At 43.7% G+C, this 21088-nt stretch overlaps 1 protein-coding gene across 11 annotated transcripts in view; it reads left to right on the top strand.

Annotated features, from left to right (window-relative positions):
* LOC110974393 (dynein axonemal heavy chain 5-like) overlaps positions 1-21088 on the top strand; it is a 76794-nt gene that overhangs the window by 49823 nt on the left and 5883 nt on the right. For 4 of the 11 annotated variants that reach the window (XM_087146963.1, XM_087146968.1, XM_087146960.1 and 1 more), the window contains 24 exons: positions 406-662; positions 1241-1386; positions 1750-2005; positions 2858-2902; positions 5084-5107; positions 6007-6216; positions 6738-6976; positions 7784-7795; positions 9858-10063; positions 10521-10758; positions 11280-11462; positions 11920-12075; positions 13252-13461; positions 14253-14398; positions 14716-14901; positions 16183-16294; positions 16478-16651; positions 17009-17244; positions 17480-17500; positions 17971-18193; positions 18684-18881; positions 19425-19619; positions 20199-20415; positions 20752-20882. In XM_087146963.1, the coding sequence (XP_087003089.1) occupies positions 406-662; positions 1241-1386; positions 1750-2005; positions 2858-2902; positions 5084-5107; positions 6007-6216; positions 6738-6976; positions 7784-7795; positions 9858-10063; positions 10521-10758; positions 11280-11462; positions 11920-12075; positions 13252-13461; positions 14253-14398; positions 14716-14901; positions 16183-16294; positions 16478-16651; positions 17009-17244; positions 17480-17500; positions 17971-18193; positions 18684-18881; positions 19425-19619; positions 20199-20415; positions 20752-20882 (4021 nt within the window). The remainder of the gene's footprint in view (positions 1-405; positions 663-1240; positions 1387-1749; positions 2006-2857; positions 2903-5083; positions 5108-6006; positions 6217-6737; positions 6977-7783; positions 7796-9857; positions 10064-10520; positions 10759-11279; positions 11463-11919; positions 12076-13251; positions 13462-14252; positions 14399-14715; positions 14902-16182; positions 16295-16477; positions 16652-17008; positions 17245-17479; positions 17501-17970; positions 18194-18683; positions 18882-19424; positions 19620-20198; positions 20416-20751; positions 20883-21088) is intronic. The other 7 variants (XM_087146969.1, XM_087146964.1, XM_087146965.1 and 4 more) reach the window with 6 other exon arrangements.

Raw genomic sequence — 21088 nt, 5'->3', positions numbered from 1 at the left:
CATAAAAGAATTCTGATCAATAGAACAGCCACCACAGATGGCAGTATACTGCCCATAAAGTGCTGACTTATTCCCCTTAATGCACTTAGTGCGTGCAGTAGTGTGTTTGGGCAGCTATATGTCGGTAATTATTATCTACAGGGTAGTGGTGATACTTTGTTTTCAACGTCACTTACAGACTTATCTGAGAAGTGCACATACTTTTTGGTGAGTCAGTAAAGTGATGAGTTATAATTCTGGTTGTTGGATAAGTCGGTAATCTCCAGTTTCTTTCACAGCTTGGACATCAGATTCATTTATATTGCCAGATATATCAAAATGAGCCCAAGGGTTTTCATTGCTTATAGGAGCTTCCTGGTCTTTTGAATCATTGAGACCTGTGTCATTGCCATCCTCCTGATGCAGGAAAGCCCTGGCCTGCCTGGCCCGCACCCAGCAGGACACCCAGGCCAAGCGGCGGGACATCAAGCAGCTGCAGGCGGAGTACGAGGGGGCCAGCGGGCGGGTGGCCTCCCTGCTGGCTGCGCTGACCCAGCGGGCCACCCTTCTGGAGAAGACCAAGGCCCAGTTCGCTGGGGAGGCCGGCAACAGCCTGACCGCCTTCCTGCAGATGCATGAGGTGGAAAGCGAGGAGGAGACAGAGGATGAGCTGCTGGCTGCCGGTGAGTCCGTTGGCTCTTGCGCCTGACCAGTAGAGGGCGCTCGTGTGCATCTCCCTTGGGGTTCTCTTTGAACTGGTTATACACTGCTTTCTATTTTAAGTTTCATTTTTTTTTCCCGAGAAACCGTTGAGGGTTATAAAAATGAAATTACTTTACACGGAACAGAGATGAACACCACATTTAATCTGATCTAAAAGGGTTTCTGCACAAGTGCTAGAGGGCGCTATGATTCATCTTCTGACCAAGAAATTGACAGAATGCAAAATCAAACTGGTGGTCTGATGTGGTTTACTTCAAGGATTTTTGAAGTTTAATAGGGTTTTAACAGGGTTTTAGGATACCTTTGAGTAATATCTCAAGCTTTATTTTGCATCCCTCTGTTTAAGTCATACATGTCTATGAGAAGTGGCTAGTGGTTTTCACAGACACATGGAATTTTTGTAGCCGCAGCCATAACATTTGGACATTGCGTTCATCTGAATGGCTTATGCTTCGCTGCCTCACACCATGACTACATGTGTTGGCGGAGGTTTCAAGGTTGAAGCCATGATAAATTGTTTTGGATGTTTTTTTGGCAGAGGAGAGGGACGAATATGACAAGGAGTTTGAGAGGATGCGGCAGGAGAACCTGCAGTCGCGCAAGATGGCAATTGAGGAGGACCTGGAGCTGGCTGTCAAGAAGGTAGCGGAGTGTCGGGGAGTCTTGCAAAAGGCTCGGGACCAGGTGGGTGTCAGCCAGAGATATCACAGCTCTGCCTAGCACAAAAAAAACCCTACTTAGCCAAGTCAAATTGGCAGATGACATGTCACGTCGTGTGTATTGCTAGCAGGTGGTTCTCGACTGTTTTGTTGCTTAAAACACTCAAATTTGCTGAGCCATATTGTCTTCTTAGGAACTCTCTGAAATTGCTGCTTGTATTGGAGAATGGATTGAATTCATTGTTATTTTTTCACAGAGACAAACCATGTACTTTGCGACAGGATTGTCCAAACCGCACCCAAACAATATGAGAAGAAGTTCATTTTGTTCAAACTTGCATAACAATATCCCGGTGACCTGACGAGTATCTGTTTTTCTTCTCTCAAGGTTATCCACTGGCGCGAGAAGGTAGACCGGTCCTGCATCGAGCGGCTCCGTTCCTTTCAGAACCCGCCCCAGATAGTCCTACAGGTGATGGAGATGGTCATGGCCCTGTTGGGCAAGAACCGGCCCCTGGGCCAGAACCCCTCGGACCGGTCTGAGACCAAGATGCCCAACGAGGATGCCTCAGTGCTCTCCGGCCGGCACTCCTCCCTCTCTTCCCCAAGTCCCAAGAGCCCGACCAAGACCCACCGCACGCCCAGTGAGTACAAAGAACCTGTCTCTTCACATTGCAGATTATTAAAGTGACATGCCTGTGTGTTTCTTGACCTGTTCTCAGCACGCCTTGCTGATTTCTGTGTTGAAATTTTCTGTTTTTTTTGGTTTGGAGCCAGGCAAATTCCATCCCATGCTCAGAACACGAGTGACTTTCCTCACTGAGTTTGGCTTGTTTCTTGTTTCTCTTAGGTCGCACTCTCTTTAAAAGAATTATGATTTAGAAAATTGGAAAATAACTTGCATATGAGTGTTTTTGCATGTGTTATTTCCTACATTCCATTTATGGCAACAGAAGCACTAAATGATCTGTAGTAATTTTTAATTAGAGTGAAAAGCCGTTTTCTCTTATCAAGAAGCCAGTTTGAGTGATAAAGTTGACATCAGCGAGTAGCTCAGAATAATTTAGCTTTTATTTTTCTCTTGGTCATTGTTTGAGAGCTTTACCCTCAGGGACCCAATGACATGTACTTGATGAGAAATTGTGGTAAAATATCCTGCTGGAGAACACAATCATGATCAGACAGGTGTCGGGGGCACACGATGAACATTTTTAACAACATTTTTAACTTGGCATTCATCATGTCACATTGTCTACTTGTGATGATGTACATATGTCTGGCTCAAATATTGTGTTCATAATGTAGTTCTTGAAAAATGCCGTTTAAAGACGTAAGTCCCCTGTTCATTGGGCTAAAGCTTGATTTTCAGGACTAGGCTGCAATCCTCTTGTTAATTGACTAAAATTTGCCGAAGCAGTTGCCAAAAAGAGAGAACAGAAAACTTTGTTTTGTGTTCAGATGACCACAAAGTCATGACCCGAGTCTTGTTGTTACAGGGAAGACCCGGCCAGCTCCACCAAAGTATTTGGGCTACTCCTCAGGTAGAAAAACCCCATTGCCCCTCCCTCAGTCACATGATCATGTCAGGTGCCGCTTTTCACATGATCACATCAGGTGCTGCTTTCTCTGTTTGAATCACTTCCCAGTCATGAGTCAGTAACTGCTGTTATGATGCGTTGCCGGGTTTCATGGAGCTGCTCAGCAGAGACAACTTGCCCAGGCTGCGTCCGAATCACTTGGCTGCAGCTTGAAGTCACACATGACCCTATGGGAACTGGCTTCAGCCACTACTGTAGTCTAGTGTGTAATATCTAGCTACAGCCAAGTGACTCAAATGCGGTCTAAGTGCAGCACGTGTTTGGTTAGCATAGTGGCTTACCAGTTAACATGTTATGGCAAGTGTACAACCTTTTGACTGGTCATTCTTGTGCCGAACAAGCTGCCCGTGCAAATCCAAAACAGCATGAATGACAGCAATTCGGTGGAGAATTCAAACGTGAAGCAAAGAAACGCATTGGCTGTTTTCATTCATATGCCCAGTCATCAGTGACCGCTGATTCCACACTGTCAATCATCGCAGTCCATTCCAGCTTCTCACAATTAAAACACGAAGAAGTTTCCCTAATGGTTTTGGAGATTCAGAGCATCTAGAATCCACCTCGAGTAGAAGCACCCCTCATCGGTTGAAAAGAGCTGCATTGGTCAGGAGAATTGATTTTGTTGGTAGTGGTGTGACTGCAATGCTTGCGTTTCCTAGTTGTTCGTGAACCAGTGATGTGCAGTTAGTACCAAAGGAGCCAATGTTACTATTCCGCCCTCTCTTGGTACTGCTCAAGGCCCATAGAGCATGAATTTTGTGTAATTACAAGCTGCATCCAACTCTAATGGCTGCGACAGGAAAAAAAATATGAACCCATGGTTGCCAATGGCTACTGGCTAGAGCCACTTCCCATAGACATATGAGCCATAGCCACATGATGCGGACACAGCCCTTTGTGCACATTCTGTTGCAAAATGGCTGTGCCTACAGCTCCCATGCAATGGTTGCGTGGATCCCTTACTCAAGATAATCATACATATGTCATTTATAATTCATCAGCACAATGCAAGTAATTTATCTACAGGAATAAAAGTTCATTTGGTCAGTGACCCATCCTCATCTGCTGCTAAGGTTGCTTCTACCTGCCATGAAATATCCCTGCATGCTGAAAATGTATAATCTGTGTTATCCTCTAACGTAGCTAAATAAAGGTACTTAATATAATCAAGCATTCCATTTAGTGCTTTAGTTTTATAGTCGGTTACCTTTTACCAAGGACCATTTGTAGATGTAGCATTTAATGCTGTAATTAATCAGCTGGAGTCAGGGCTGAACCTAAGGTCATAAAATTTACCGTCTCTTGCTTATCAATTGTTCAAAAGTCTAGAAAATTAGTTAGGTTAGATGGAATACACTGCCTGTAAGCCAAAGTGATTCATGCTTTAGTTAGCTGTGGTGTAATTTTTTGCTGAACGTAACTATCAAGTGCTTATTCTTACACACATCCGCTATGGACTGGATTCAGTTTTGCAGAGATGCTAAGCATGAAAACAATTATCAGCAAATTGCTTACAGAATTCAGTTGGGAACCATCCAGGAGGAGTAGCACTTAGCATGATGTTTGTGGTTGGTTACCTGGAATTCTTTTTACCGTATGTTTGTGCTTAGCAGGTGTACAAAACGGGCTCCAGTCCATTCACCAATTTGCATGACACTGCATGGCACGATATACTGTATTTTGACTCATTTTTCTTCGTCACTTTTATTTTATTTCCTCCGTCCTCATTCACTCTTGATTCACTCCCTGATCGTAATTTTCTTTCTGCGTTTGTTTTCCCTATCTTGTCTGATTCCCCTTTCCTGTTGTTGACACCCTCCCTATCTTGCCCTGTTTTCCCACACCTCGTGGGTTCCTTCACTTCCCGTTCCACTTCTCGTCTATCTACTTCTTTTTTACTACCCTGATGTTCCTTTTCTTTCGCCTTCCTTTTATTTTCCCCCTTTTTCCACGCTTTCCTTTGCCCCTCTCCATCTCCTGTGAATCTGATCCTCTTTCTTCCTCCGCATCTCTCCATCTCATCTATCCTCTCCTCATTTTCCCCCTCCTGCCTGCACCGTCTCATGCACCGTGACACTGATACACCCTCCTGCATGAATTGCCTTGTCTCTCGTCACCACCAAGGAGAGAGTGTTGTCACCAAGTCCAGTAAGTCCAGTAATTTGCACTCCTCAAATTCACTGTCCATGTTTCCATGCTTTTTTTTTGTCTTTAGCAATATAAAAATAGAAGTACATCAAACACTCGATGTAACTTGGATACTTGCTCTGTCCTTTAATCTGAACATTGTCATTTATGGCACATCTGTGGAAAATGAGTTATCAAACCCCCCCCCCAAAATTGTTTGAAATGTCAGAGTGTCCAGAATATGTCCGAATCTAAATCGTGTATCTGGGACTCAGGCTGCATCCGAATCCGTTGTCTAGAGCTAGGTCTTGGTCTTCACTCCATTGAAAGTACGTGGAGACGCTCAGACAATAGACCTAGCCATAGCTCTGGAAGCCCGTTTCGGACACGGCCTATGTCTAGGTCTTTGCCACTGTCAGCACATAGGCAGATGCCGACAGCAGACATAGCCATAGCCCTTGAGACCTATTTCAGACACAGCCTATCCGAGAGTTAGATCTCATTTCACCAACCGAGTCGTATACCCTGTGGAAATTATCAATTCTGTTCGAGTGATATATTTGAATTGTTCAACTTCATACTCGTTGCCGTTTAATCCTCAGTTTGTGGGATCAGGCTAGGGGTCACATATTTTGGAAAGGACTTTTCAACTAAAGAGCTTTGTAATTTTATTCCGCACATGATAATCAGGCTGCTGGTCATTTTAATGTGAAAAATCATAAATTGTCATCCACTGAAGTTTAAACTGAAGGTTTAGTGTTTTACTACGTGAAAGAGAGCTGTCAGCTTGTTGCTTGAATATCCAATTAGATTTGGTATATGGACCATTTTGAGAAGCTCAGCAAATTTCAGCCTTTCTGTACATGTATATTGTTTTTATGCCGTTTGCCTCACTTGGCCAATCAATTGACCAATCGCAGAGTCAAAGGACCAGCTGACCGACAAGCAGAAGTGGAAACAGATGCAAAACATCCTCAACGACTCCACCAAGTTTGTGGAGATCCTGCAAGGGGTGGACTGGGAGAACGGCTTGGACCCCAACATCCGCATGAATGTGGAGCACTACCTGCCCAAGCCTAAGGGGGATGGCGAAGGGGTGACGGGCGAGGGCTCACTCCTCGAAGTCCCCGGTAAGATTTGCATTCCTCCAAGGTGGCAACTCCTCCTCAGTCAATCAACAGACATCTGTCCATCTTAATTCCACTTACTCCACTTTCGATCTCACTTACTTCTATCCGCATCCACGATGCACAAAATACCGTGCAGCTTCCCTTGTTGAGATTTCCCTGGTAGTGCCAAAGTTGTGGCCTTAGGAGCGTCCTCACTTGATGGTATTCTGTGGACATAACTCATCCACGCCTTTCTCTTTGTCGTTTGTCGTGCAGTCCGCACTGGATGGCATTCTGAGGATATGAGCAGTAAAGACCCAGTTCCTTCTTTGTCATCTAGTTCTTAATGGATGTCACTCAGAGAACTAATCCCCAACCCATGCCTGTCTCTTTCCCATGACGTTTTAAATGGCGATTAATAGCCAGTATTTTAGAATACGGATAGATGTCTTTCTTATTGGTACTCTGACTGGCACAGTTGACCGTTGTCATCAAAATGATGGATAATTAAGTGTACACGTAATCATTTTATCTACCTTCAGGAGGACCCAAGCTTCCTGCCTCCTCCCGCCGTAGCCCCTCCTCCCTGGAGTCGGGAGGCATCACCATAGCAGCCGTGCGCTACAGCTCAGAAGACGCCGGCAACCTAGTGGCCTACATCTGTTCCCTGGTGGAGTACTCGCATCAGTGCGGGCCCCTGCGAGCCGCCCTGGAGAAGCAGGCCGAGCTGGAGAAGGAGAAGATGGAGAACGAGCGCTTGCAGAAGGAGCAGGACGAAAGGGTGAGTAGATGCAACACATCAGAGGGAGTGTTGTCGCGAGACATATTGGCAGTAATGCATGGAACTTCCTCTTTAAAAACGCATCTGGTTCCTTCCATTTAGCCTTCTTCCACCCTCAGGCCTAGAAATATCTGATTCCTTTCAGACACCTCCTAGACACTGCAGCTTTGGTAAGGTCAATAATGACTTCTTTGTATTAGAAACACCTAGAAGAAAGTTTTATCTATGAATGGATCAGACACAGTATCCGTATTGGGTCTTGCAAAGTGACCCACAATGTCTTATTGGTGGCAGCTCTGTCCTTTTGATGTTAATATGTATTTGTAGCAAGTGTTGGTCACTCACAGAGTTCTGTGTCAGTGTCCTTATTCCAATCTCCACTTTTCATCATCTGCACATTTCTCGTCTTCTCAATTAATATTCGTTGTTCAATGCACTGTCATCCTTTGGGGGAGTTTTCAACGCTTAAAGCACCCAAAATGTCAATTGTTTACCCACACATATCATGCTTTTCTGTCGCAAATTTGTTACCGTTTATTTTAATTTTCCCTGAGGCAGACTATATGCCAAAAATTCATAATTCAGCTGAGAGAAATTTCAGAGTGCTGTTGACTGATTTTTGTAGAAAAACAGAATTTTGTAGAAAAATGGTTCCGCACTGTTATATTGTCAATATTAAAAGTTAAAGAAAGCATTGTAGAAATGTCAAGCTGTGGAGGTTTTTTTTAACATTCTTTTTCCTGATTGTGTTTTCCATCCATCCTAACCTCACACTCGGTGTGTTTTGACTGTGACAATAAAACCAAGGCTGGGAATGCGGTAAGATGTTTGGATAAGTGACCTTTCACCCCACCTCTGCTTTTATCTTGCCCCTCCCCCACCCTGTGCCCCATTCCAGTGTGTGCCACCTGTGCCTATATATACTCCTCTGTAATGAGTGCAATGCTGATCCATGCATGCTACCATACCTACAATCTCAATTAGTCCCTTTACCTTCCAGTTGTGTTGCCTCATACATATTCATGAACTTACCTACTGTCATCGGTCAGATGAACAATGCCAGTTATTTGAAACCTTTCAAATTCAAACCAAGAGGCGGACCCTATTCTGCCTTAAAACCATGGTTTTGCTTTTCGCACTAGGCCGCACGCAGCAGTTGAATAAACCTGAAAATTATACCTACAAGGGGAATCGATGAAAATTAAATTGGATTTGAACCTATAACACATGGACTAAAATACAAGTGCTCTGTCCAGAAGTACAGTGACATGTTCAGAATTGATTACCTTAGTGTTGATAGATAGCTCCATTTGTAGACTATCTGTATGGCCTTCTAGTGGTGAAAGGTTCAATTCCTGTTTCAGTCAGCCTTCCTGTTGAAGTTGGGTTGGCACGTCCAACCCAAGTAGAGCGGAGATGGTAGCCCAGAAGTCAGCATACTATACTTTGACAGCCTTGGAATTTATCAGGAATTCAGTACACAGTTGTCCTCCTGATGTTTATTGTTGGTCAAATCAACAAAGAAAACGAAGACTGGAAATTTTATTTGAATGAAAAGCGTCTACACCGTGGGAAGAGTAATTATACTTGGCTGTTTTCTTTCGTCATTTTCAGTGATGCGTGCGAAGTGTGTGGTTTTTAATTTTTTTTTTTTTTATTTGTGGACAGATTTCCATTGTATGTGTACGTGCATGAGCTGTGTCCATATAATTTGTGTTGTGGTGTTCGTAAACGTTTTTTATTTGGGGGGTGATGAAATGGTCCTAGTTGTATCATTCGGAGATCCCTGAATTTGGTAAGGTCCACTGCACTGCCCAATCCCACATTGGAATTAATTATCACTCATGGTTTGGTAGACCTGGCAGTGCTCAGTGCTTTGGTTTTATTCCCGCTTAAGCCAGTTACCATGACGATGGCATTAACATGCTGATTGCTAAGCCAGGAGACTGCTGGATCCATAGGTTTTGCATGTACATGTACTTGAGCTCTCAGCGTGGTGCCCACCCCAATAATGCAATTCTGTGGACTGCTAGCACTGTTAGTAATCCGGAGAGCAGCCTGTCTATATGCAATGATCATTATTGTTAGAGGGTGCTGTATCAAATTACTTTTATTTATTATTTTTTTTAGCCAGCTTCTCTCTGTAGGACCGTGGTGTGGGGGGTACTCGGCCAAGTTAATGCTGGCAGTCTGCTTAACACTGCATGCTTTAGCTCTAAGGAATTGACACGTGTGTTTTAACTATTGTCAATTTTGAATTTCAGCAAACTTCTTGACTTTACCTTTGTTGGTATTTTAAGAGTGAAAACAGCTTTTAATTCCAATTTTTGTTTTATCAAATTGCATGATCGTCCTGTGTACTGATTACTTAATCATGATGTATAAATAAAAACACTAATACTTTATCATTCATGTTGTTTTTTGGAGTGGTACAGATAATTTTTGGCGGAATGTTCACCTGTGTTAATATTTAATCTTATAAGTTTTTGTTCTTTGGAAGCTGCAACAGCAAACAAACAAGTTGCAAACAAAATGAGAATGTGCAAGCAGAAGCATTATATATCACAAATTTTAATGAAAGGCACTTTCAAAATTTACAAATTTTCTTTAAGGTTTTGTGTGCTATATACTTGGTTAAACTTCTTTCCCAAACAAATTTTTCAACTGCAGAGTTTGTTTGAAGTGTAATGAAACACAAATTTTTCTTTTTACTTTCATACTTCTCCAAAAATTCCTTAAAAAAAGGATCCTTTATCACATACCAAATGAAGCATGAAATACTCCATACCTCCTCTGTGAAGCCTCATGCAAACCTCACCCAGTAAACCCGAACCTCACACCAAAAAATCTCACCATGACCAACCCTCCTCATTGCACCCAGGAGGCCCGTGAGGCACTGGCCCGGGAGGAGCAGGCCGAGGAAGAGGAGGAGCCAGTCTACACAGAGGCGGACATTCCGGCCCTTCAACAGGCTGTCACCGAGCTGCAGAAGGAGTTTGACGCAGCCGTGGTGGTCAAGCATGCCCTGGAGAGCGAGCTGCAGGCCAGTAATGAGAGACTCAAGGCTGCCACCAACATGATTAGGAGGTCAGATCAGTGAACCTTAGTCAACCACTTGCCAATCATGCCTGGTAGTCATGATATGTTTTATGCAGGGAAAATTGACCCATGCTCAACAAACATTTGGGCAGTGAGTGACAACTTGATGCCAAGCTCTGCTAGGTTTTGCTGGGTACCCATATATTTTATGCACAGGTTACAAGGCAAAATCGATCAGTGGTTGACAAATGGTTACCATTCTAACTTGCCATTTGCTGATCCAACTGGACCTCTTACATATAAACTTTCCAAGGATAGTTTCATTATTCTCTCCAAACCAACTTTCACCACACAGTTTATATTACCAACCTTCAATTTTTAGACACTATACAATAATATAATTAAAAATAATATCTATAATTAATATATCTGTTATTATTATAATGTAATAAATATTAAAATAATATTTCTGTTTTTTTATAATGTCTTGTGTTTCTCCAATTAGCTTGCAGCAGGAGCTTAAGCGTTGGCAAGCCTATGTCGATGACAACGCCATCAACGAGTGGCTGCTTAGCACCTGCGTCTCAGCAGCAGCCTTCCTGACCTACTGCGGTGGCATGGACCCGGACTCGCGCCACCGGCTGGCAGAGTACTTCAACGTGATGTGCGGGCACCACGGGCTGCCTGTGCCCAAGAAGAAGCTGTTTGCTGACGTCCCGCTGATCCAGTTCCTCTACTCCCAGGTGGGTGGCCTAGCAGAGGTGAAGCGAGCCCAGTATTGTAGCTTTGCTGACTAAAGAAGTCTTTATTATCACCATTCAGGGCTTTGAGAATGGAGTCCTAAGTTACCTGTGCGCAGTTAGATGTGCTAGATTACCTTACTAACTTGTGAAGTGTCCCTCACCGTTCACACAGAGTGCACTGCCGTAGTTAACAAAGATTGCACGTTTTTGTAATCAGGACTGCTTGGAAGCTCTCTGTAAAGTAATGCTTTCTCAAGTGGTGTGATTTAATAAAATTTTCAATTTTACATCGGAAAATAGGTGAAATGCTGTAACTGGCAAGCCCCTTGCAACAAAATGTATAGATTATTAAATGGTAGTTCCTATGTTCCGAGTAGTATATCTAAGATTCTAGAGATGGTCTTGAAATCCTCTCTATCCTGATCCCTGACTTCCCCACTAGGACTTGACTGAGTAGATTTTCTTTCAAACTCTCTCTAATCCCTTTCGTCATAATCCCTCCTCTTCTTCATCCCCTCAAGGTTGACATCGAGTCGCTGCGCATCCTGAACCTCCCCTCCACTCCAAACTCCCTCAACAATGCTTGCTTCATCCTCCAAGAGCTGAGCAGCTCGGCCTGGACGCTGCTCTGCGACCCGACCAGCCGCGTCATCGACTGGCTCAAGTGCTACCTGAGTGGCAGGGTCTTGCTGGTCAAGTATCATGTAAGTTCTCAACCACAAGTGATGTTAAAAAGAAGTATATACATTACTTTAAATTTTGATTAGGAAATTCCTGTTTTTGACAATTTTGAACAGTGTAGGGCAAATGCTGAAAACTTTGGTAAATTTAGAGTGTGTCTATATTTGGTTTGGGGAACACTGAGCATTTAGAATATTTTGGATTTTGGATTTTGTTAAATTTGAAATTAGCTTGTCTGTATCAATGAATTTTTGAGGAGTGTTTATGAAACGGGAGAAAGACAGCTTTTTGGTAAGTAGGGTCTAGGTAAATTTTGAGGGTGTAGAGAACTCCAACCCTCTAGAAATGCCCTTGACAGTAAATAAACCTTCAGAACCAGGCAAGGGTAGGTCAAATAAGTGCCGTTTTTGAGAATCAATCCAATCCTCATGCTTAAACTTTAAGTGATTCTCAACACTACCCTGCGTGTCTTTCCTGTAGGAGCTACGATCCCAGCTGGAGACGTGTCTGACCGAAGGCACCCCTCTAGTCATCATGGACTGCGATGCCAAGACCCTGGCCCATGACCAGCGCTTCACTCGCCTGCTGCGGGGCCGCATGGCCTTCATGAACGCCAAGGCTCCCTTCAAGATGATGGTGAGCCCGGCATCTGTCAAGTTTCGTGTTGAGATATGGAGGAAGAAAAGTTGACCCTTCATCAGTGTGCATTATTTATAGAATTTGACCTAAAGACAACTTGTCTCGTTTTAACAATTTTTTGGACACTACCTACCAAAGAGTTGAAGGTTTCATCATCAAGAACTGTCATGGCCATAGGTTCATTCACTCACGGCAGGTGGGTGACACAAGAGAAAGCACTTTGACCTTGTAACTCAATTGTGCTTGCTGAAATGAGGCTTTGCATGTGAATGCTGACCAATGTTTACCTACGTGGTGCCTAGTTCGCCAGTATTTGAACAGTGGAAATGGCCATGCTCAGTGGGGAAAAAAATACAAATGAAAAGTCACCTTCCTAACATTAGAAGGCCATGGTGTGTGCACATCCCATAAAATCATTGATACCTGTAGTTTTCTATTCTTATATGCCTTTGATACAGTTACTCATTCCTATACTTCTCCATTTCTGTACTTCATGAGTTCCCATACAATTCCTTATTCCATTGTTTCTCCATTTATTCCTATACAATCACTCATTCCTGTTCTTCTCCATTCCTATACTTCCTATACAATCACTCATTCCTGTGCTTCTCCATTCCTATACTTCCTCTACAACTACTCATTCCTATGCTTCTCCATTCCTATACTTCCTATACAATCACTCATTCCTATGCTTATCCATTCCTATACTTCCTATACAATCACTCATTCCTGTGCTTCTCCATTCCTATACTTCCTATACAACTACTCATTCCTGAGCTTCTCCATTCCTATACTTCCTATACAATCACTCATTCCTGTGCTTCTCCATTCCTATACTTCCTATACAACTACTCATTCCTATGCTTCTCCATTCTTATACTTCGTATACAATCACTCATTCCTATGCTTATCCATTCCTATACTTCCTATACAATCACTTATTCCTGTGCTTCTCCATTCCTATACTTCCTATACAACTACTCATTCCTATGCTTCTCCATTCTTATACTTCTTATACAATCACTCATTCCTGTTCTTCTCCATTCCTATACTTCCTATACGAGTACTCATTCCTATGCTTCTCCATTCCTGTCCTCCTATACAATCACTTATTCCTATATTATTCCATTCCTGTACTTCCTGTACAATCACTCATTCCTACACTTCTCTTAGGTCGCTGACCACGAGGTGGAGTGCCATCCCAACTTCCGGGTCTACCTGCACACTACAGAGATCCCCCAGCGCATCCCCCACAGCCTAGCCGCCTACACCAGTGTCATGAACTTTTACCAGACCAGGGAAGACTGTGAGGAGGAGCTGCTGGACCGCTTCATGGCACTGGAAAAGGCCAGGCTGGATGAGGATGGCATCGTGGCTAATAAGGTAAAGGGGGAAACCATCCCATATAGGAAAATTGGATTTTCTTGTACTCTGCCATAGGAGAGCTATGGTGGGTGAGGACGGCATTGTGGCCAATAATTTAAGGGGGACCATTCTATATAGGAAAACTGCATTGTCCTGTACTCTGCCATAGGAGAGCTATGGTGGGTGAGGACGGCATTGTGGCCAATAATTTAAGGGGGACCATTCTATATAGGAAAACTGCATTGTCCTATACTCTGCCATAGGAGAGCTATGGTGGGTGAGGACGGCATTGTGGCCAATAATTTAAGGGGGACCATTCTGTATAGGAAAACTGCATTGTCCTATACTCTGCCATAGTAGAGCTATGGTGGGTGAGGACGGCATTGTGGCCATTAAGGTATTATGAAACCATCCTATATAGGATAATTAGATTATCCCACAGTACTCTATACCCAGGTTAGCTGAGGACAGTGTCATGGCTAATGAGGTAAGGAGAATTATCCTATACCGTACCATAGGAAGGCCCGGTTGTATTTGGATGGTATTATGGCAAGGGAAAATTCCTTTTTAGGAAAAGCAGATTGTTCCACACTATAGCATTTAGGAAGTCATTCCGTGAAACTCATTAGGATCAGGAAAGAAAGACAGGATCTAGTAGGATATTAACATGCTCAGGTAAGTGAAGGAAATTACTATCATGCTGCGGAATATGTTGAGATCAGTAGCAGCGTCTGAAAGGAATTGTTGATCAAGAGGAGATGAGATGAATCCCAAAAATTGACTGCTGGTTTTTTTTCCCTTTTAATCAGGAGAAGATCTTTAACCTAAAGAGACTGAATGAGCTGGAACAGCAGATGTTGGACTGCCTGGCCTCAGACACCCGACTGTTGAACGACCTGGCCACCACCAAGAAACTGGCTGAGCTCAAGAAGCACTACGATGAAACATTAGAAAGGTTAGCCTCACAACTGACTGCAAAATCTTGAGGGCTGTGCTGACAGACTGTCCAAGTTTTTAAGTTCTCAGTTATCCAGGAGCCACGTTTTTTAAATTCCAGAGTGCAAAATGTGTACTTTCTACTGGCTTAGTCTAGATATTCTGAAAGATGACAGATAGAATGAAAGATGGTTGGTAGAATGTTTTTGTTGGAGGCTTACTGTGTGACAGAAACAGAAAAGTTGAGGGAACAATGACACTCTGGATTTGAAGAGCTTTTGTTTTTTTTCTTGGAGAGTAAGTTCATCGTGGATTTCCCCTCTTTTTTTTCAATAGCCAAGACAGAGTGCAGATGTCTGAGAAGGCCATTCACAATGCGCGGGAGGGGTATCGCTCCATCGCCAAGCGGGGCGCCGTCTGCTTTGACGCCGCTCGCTCCGTCGTCGAGATCAACCCCATGTACCAGACATCGTGGCAACAGTTCCTGGACGTGTATGACTCTTCAATCAAGCACTCGGAAAGGTGAGGTGGACAGTGATTAAAGGAGAACAATGCTGCATTGTTATGCCAAAGATGGACAAATTTTAAAGAAGTAGAATCTTTAATGTGGAAGTACTTTCGTATTGTCACACTCTGTCTAAAGTTTTTGACAACTTTTGATGGCGATGACAGATCAACTTTTTTCATGCATTGGCAAACTCTGTAAGCATCTTATTTACTTTCCACTTGTATCTTGCATGAGACTTCTTTTGTCCTGTTTGTTAATATACCTGTTGAAATGCATGCTTGCCTCTTTTTCATGCTTATCTTCATCCTATGCTATGGCTGTCCAGAACGTGAGTAGTAATTCCAAAGGTTGAATGACAATCAATTTCTTGCCCGTCTCTCATACTGACTTGCACCTGTCACTGCCATTGAACATTTCATCAGCCAACCGCCTGGTTGTGATAACTTGGCCGAACTGTATTCTTTCCTTAATATCCTTCTGTCCATCACAAGCACAGTGCCGTTGCACTCAGCTTTTCATCATCCATTCTTTGCAGTGTTTGCACCGGATGAAGCCGAAAATGCACCCAGTCTGTGAAATGATTTTTGAGATTGAAATGAAAAGGGTTGTATTTATTGACCCCCCAAAAAGAGCTTGTAATACATGAACTTGAAACCTTTCAGTCGTAAGTGGAGAGAAGAACCAGACGCCTATGGTTGGACAAGTAGACCCTTTGGCTTGAGGTTACATCGTCTGTGAAAGCCCCTCTGATTTCTAATCAAACTTTTCAAAGAGTGTCTGTACACACCTCCCAATTTTAATTAATATACTTTGTCATGCACTTAGCACATCCTGGGTTGTCACATAATGGGCAATTCCAGAAATTAGGGGTTCAAAAGTGTGACTTTTTGTGTGCCTGTTACATCTGACCTTTGTTATTTGACACGGAAATATCACCGGAATTGATTTCAAACTATTACTGTTTGTTTGGCAGGTAGTTTGCATTAAATCATCACTCTTGGAAATAAGAAAATGCGTTCTGAAGTTAAAAAATCGTATATCAGATGTGACAGGGACACAAAACAAAATGGACCCCAAATTTCTGGAATTACCCTTATGTTTAAACCTTTGCACTATTGCTATCTTCAATAATTTTCTTTGTACTCAAAGTTAACCAGATGGGAAACAGTCCTCGTTAAAATGAAAGTCTAATGTCTATGTCCCACCATCCCCAAGCCTAGCTTTGAAGATCAGATCGGACACTTCCACTGCTTGATTGGAGACCACTCATTGAGTTTCATTAATATTTTTAACAGGGCTGCAGTGAAAGCTGTGGTGGAGCGTCTGACATATAATGCCTTCCAGGCCACTGCTAGATCACTGCTTGAGAGAGACAGGATGATCTACGCTCTCCTACTAGCCATGGAGGTGAGTAGACCAGAGTCACTTTCCTTAAGACAAAAAGTAGGCTGATTCCTTGAATCCCATTTCATTGATTTAAATTCCTGTGTTACGTTTAAACTTAGCCTACAGCAGTTGTCATGGTTGTTGGTCACATTACTGCGAAGTGCCTACTGACACATTTCCTGTTGCCAACCCGAACCTTTTTAGGTTGAGGACTCACTGGGGAACGTCGGTCCCGGCGAGCGCGAATTTGTCATCTCCCCGCAGCTGGGCTCCTCCATCATGACTGCCCTCGGCCACATGGTGGCGCCGGACCACCGCATCGCCCAGGCCAAGAAGCCATTTGATTGGATGCTGGATGAACAGTTCCACAACTTGCAGGTGTGCCGCCGCTTTCGTAAAAGTCGAGCCTGTGAGATTTTCACGAGTCCAAATATTCTTTCCCTGTTCGTTTCGAACTGAGAATGCAACAGCTGTAGCTCCTAAAAACAATCACTTAATTTTCTTCTGCTTACCTTTCATTACCTGAAGTATGTTTAAAAAGTTACATTTGAACTGGCGTCGTAAAACTTTCATGAATAATGTTCCAAAATGATAGGTGTATTCTTTGACCAGTAGACCCTTGGCCTAGAAAATTTCGCTGAGAAATTTTGCTTATTAAGCTATTTACAGTTGCACTAACCCAACTCACCAGAAATGAATGTTAATGTTGCCAGGTTTTTTTTTTCATCTTTGAAGTTGCTGGCCATCCACTACGAGTGGTTCCAGGAGATGTTTGACCGCATGCCCAAGGACGGCCGAGAGACACAGTGGCGGACCCTCGGGGAGCACGACACACCTGAGACAGCCGTCCTGCCCGAGAAGATGGACGACATCTACAATCCCATGCAGAGGCTGATGGTGCTGCGGGCGTTCCGACCAGACCGCATCATGCAAGCCGGGACTGTCTTTGTCAATGCAGTGCTCGGGAAGAAGTAAGTCACTCGTTGATCACCTGAGTTGCCATCTGTCATAAGTTCCTTCCGTTGGATTTAATTTCTCTTAGCAGTGTGTGACTTTCAACAGTGAATAACTTCCTTTTTATTTTAGCAAATTGGAATTTAAACAAAATCTAATAAAATAGCACTTCTGATTCTTTTGTTAACACTGCCTCATGTCATTCATGTTACATGTTTCTGTCATCCATTGTCGTCACCTTCAACCACACAGAATCAGAGGATCATCATCAAGGTATTAACACAATATCAGTGGATTCAACTGCTGCATTTGTGGACTTCACTGATTAATATTATCAACAGATTCCACTGCTACATTTGTGGACTCTGCCGATAAACATTGTCAGTAGATTCCACTGCCTCATCTGTGGACTCTGCTGATAAGCAATATCAGTGGATTCCACTGCCTCATCTGTGGACTCTGCTGATATGCATTATCAGTGGATTCCACTGCCTCATCTGTGGACTCTGCTGATAAGCATTATCAGTGGATTCCACTGCCTCATCTGTGGACTCTTCTGATATGCATTCTCAACTGATGCCACTGCCTCAGAAAATCCAATTCCTAACTTTTTCTTAGTCCCACTTTCATCCCCTAAAAACCAACTTCTCCTCACTCAAACCCAAACTGCTGAATGCCCCCAAACAAATACGATACGAGCCAGCAAAAGCAAACCAACAGAAGTACACCCCCTTGCCTCCCAGGTACGTAGGTGAGGTTGCTCTGGACTTGCCGGGCGTGGTCAAGCAGAGTACCCCCCTGACCCCGGTCCTGCTCCTCTACACCAAGGAAGGTGACCTAGCCGAGAGGATGTTCCAGGAGTACGCTGCCAAGAAGCAGTGCAAGGCAGTAGTGGTGGCATTGAGTAACTCGGAGCAGAACGAAGAGAGGTCCATGAGGAGGTCCATACAGACTGCCATGCAGGAGGTAAGGGCGACACAGATGGTGACAAACACCCTCATACATCCTTACACATATGCCCACCTGCAAATCTGTATACACTTGCATTGGAATTGAATCTAAGTGACAGGTAGGACTCTCGGTACAGACAGTCATGCCAGAAGCAGTGATGATGTAATTTGTGACAGACACCCACATACAACCCCTCACATGTGCCCCCAAAGTGTTGTAGGCCATGTTAAAGATTGCAGTTATTTTGGCATAGACATGGACACACGCCATCATGCACACTCTCACACATCATAAGCCAAGTGATGTGGTATTGCAAGTTTGCTCAAGCCCTCGACGTTTTCATGCAATTCTAAAACAGAGTGAAACATCCATTTGATTTTCTGATTTCCAAAAGTGTTCCTTTATGACTTTGATGAAAAAAAAAAATTTACATTTGGCCCAGTTATCCATTTCGGAGGCGTGGAGCCCTGACTTGTCAGCTGTTCATCTGTGCATGTTATTACAGGGTCACTGGGTGCTGTTGCAGAATGCCCATAATTCCACCCACGTCCTGAACACCTTGGAGACCGTCCTCAAGGAGAGCAGCCATAAGCACCAGATCGGTGACACCAACTTCCGTCTCTGGATCTCGGCCAAGATGACCCCCACCATTCCCGTCCGGCTGCTGCAGTTTGCCATCAAAGTAGTCGTTGATTCACCACGGGTGAGTTTGATTTCTTGTCTTTTTTCCTGACCGGAGCCAGCGTTGTAGTCCAAAACTTTGCAAGTCCTCGCAGTAACTACACAAGAACATCTTAAGGAAATCCAAGATGTATCAACAGAGTACCCTCCGGTTCTTTTCAGAACCACATCTACTAATGAAGAGATTGTCCTTGAGACTTTGGCCTGAAAATAAGAGCTGAACATTGTCAAATACTGATCAACAGTGGCTTCGATAACCCACACCCCACAGCCTCAGCAAGAAAAGTCACAAGTGAAATGCTAAATTGCGTTGTAAGATTATTTGTGGCATAGTTCCAACTGCTCATCTGACTCAACCCGGCCTGCTAACCCTGGCAAGCCGAATATGGTGAGATGTCTGTTGTAGTAAGAAGGAGGTCTTGGGTTAGACTCCCGACCGAGTAAGTTTAGGATTTTTATCGCAAGCCTTTGAACAGCACTGAGCTAGGTTAGAATAAGCATGACTGTATCCTCAGCAAGGCCTATACATTTCATTTTTCTAACAAACACTGTGATCTCTCCTCAGATCATGAAGGACAGCCTGCTGCGCTCCATGTCTCTGATCGATACCGACACCCTCAAGCTGAGCTCGCGCAGCGAATGGCCCCCGCTGCTCCACAACCTTGCCATGCTTCACGCCACCATCCGCCTGCGAGGACGCTTCAACCGTGCCGGCTGGAACCACCCGCACACCATGGACTTTGGTTTCAACGAGATTAGCGTACGTTCTGAAACTGTCATCGCAGCTTTCAAACTGTAATGCGTTGCAGTGGCAAAAAGTTTGAAACATTTCTCAAACTTCTTACAGAAAAAAGTTGTGATTCCATGAATGTGATCCAACATACTAAAATGAGTTGTGCATTGCCAGAACCATGTTTGAGTTTAGGGGTTTTTGATAGAACGTCACACAATGTAAATCTGTAGGAACCTTCAACCTTTTCACCCACATCAAGGGCACATTGGTCAGGACGTGAGTGATACATCAAAACAGAGAGCTTAGTACTCTCTTTCTAATGCAAACAAGACACAGAAATGCTTCAAAATGGCCCCTGGACTGATTTTGTAGGATTAAGTCACATATTATTGGGGCTTTGGCTATTTATTAACTGCCAGAGCTTATCTGGGCAGTTTTTTGAGATTTTAACAGTGCCCATATTTTGCCAACATGTTACTGGCTTGAAAAAACAAAATTGGAGTTTGAGTTTTGTTTGTGGGGAGACATGGTTCTCTCGGGTCTTTAGTTAAGAAACAATATGCCTGACTGTGCCCCTCACTCAACCTCCCTTGTCGCCCCTTCCAGGAGGCCATTCAGATCGCGGCCACCCCCTTCAAGGACTACACCACTTTGGACGGTGAGAGTCTCAAGGGAATCTCCTGGATCGGCCTGCGCTACGTCATCACCGAGCTGATCTATGGCAGCCACGTGACAGACGAGTATGACCAGGCCAACCTGTCGGCCATGGTGGACTACTGGGTGGGGCCCAACGCCGTCAAGCGGGAGTACGAAGCCACCAAATGTAAGCTGGCAGAATCTCACAGAAAAAGAAGTGGACCTCGGTCTCTCCTTGTAGCAGATCTCTTGTGCCTCTGAAATTCCCCCTCAAGATTTTCTCTCTCATATTGAAAAAAAAGAACCCTGTTCCATTTGTTTGATGCATCTTTAAAGATCCAGTGAAGTAAATCTCTCAGTTCTGAAATTACGTGCAGTTTCGGACAGAATAGTAATAGGCCAAGTTATTAAAAGGGTAAACATAAATTAACTGCTTGACTTTATGTAGTAAAGTTTTGACTTGGTTTTCTTAGACTGAAATGGTTTCATGTGAAAGTAAAATTCTGTTAATATCTTTCTTCAGTACGCTACAAGATCCCAGCCGCATTTTTCAGCAACAACGTCCGTCTGACAGCTATTATGCAGGCTCTAGAATCAATGACCAATCACAGTTTGGATGTGCCCGAGGCTTGTAACATCCACACGTCAACCGAGGTAGGTGCCTTCTACCAGCAATCAAGGACATATTCTACTCTTCAAAAGCCTGATAGTAATTTTGCAAGTGGGCAGTATACAGTCCTTTGCAAAAGTTTAGGACCACCCATCGAAAATGCATTAACCTGAAGGAAAACCAAACTTAAATCAATCAACTTATGTTTATTTCCAATGTGTAACCTTGATGCCTTGGTTGAACATTTTTG

This window comes from Acanthaster planci, linkage group LG15 (assembly GCF_054643075.1).
Source record: "Acanthaster planci isolate LZ-2023a linkage group LG15, COTS_SCS, whole genome shotgun sequence".
NCBI lineage: Eukaryota > Metazoa > Echinodermata > Asteroidea > Valvatida > Acanthasteridae > Acanthaster > Acanthaster planci.
This window is presented reverse-complemented; position numbering and strand designations above follow the sequence as displayed.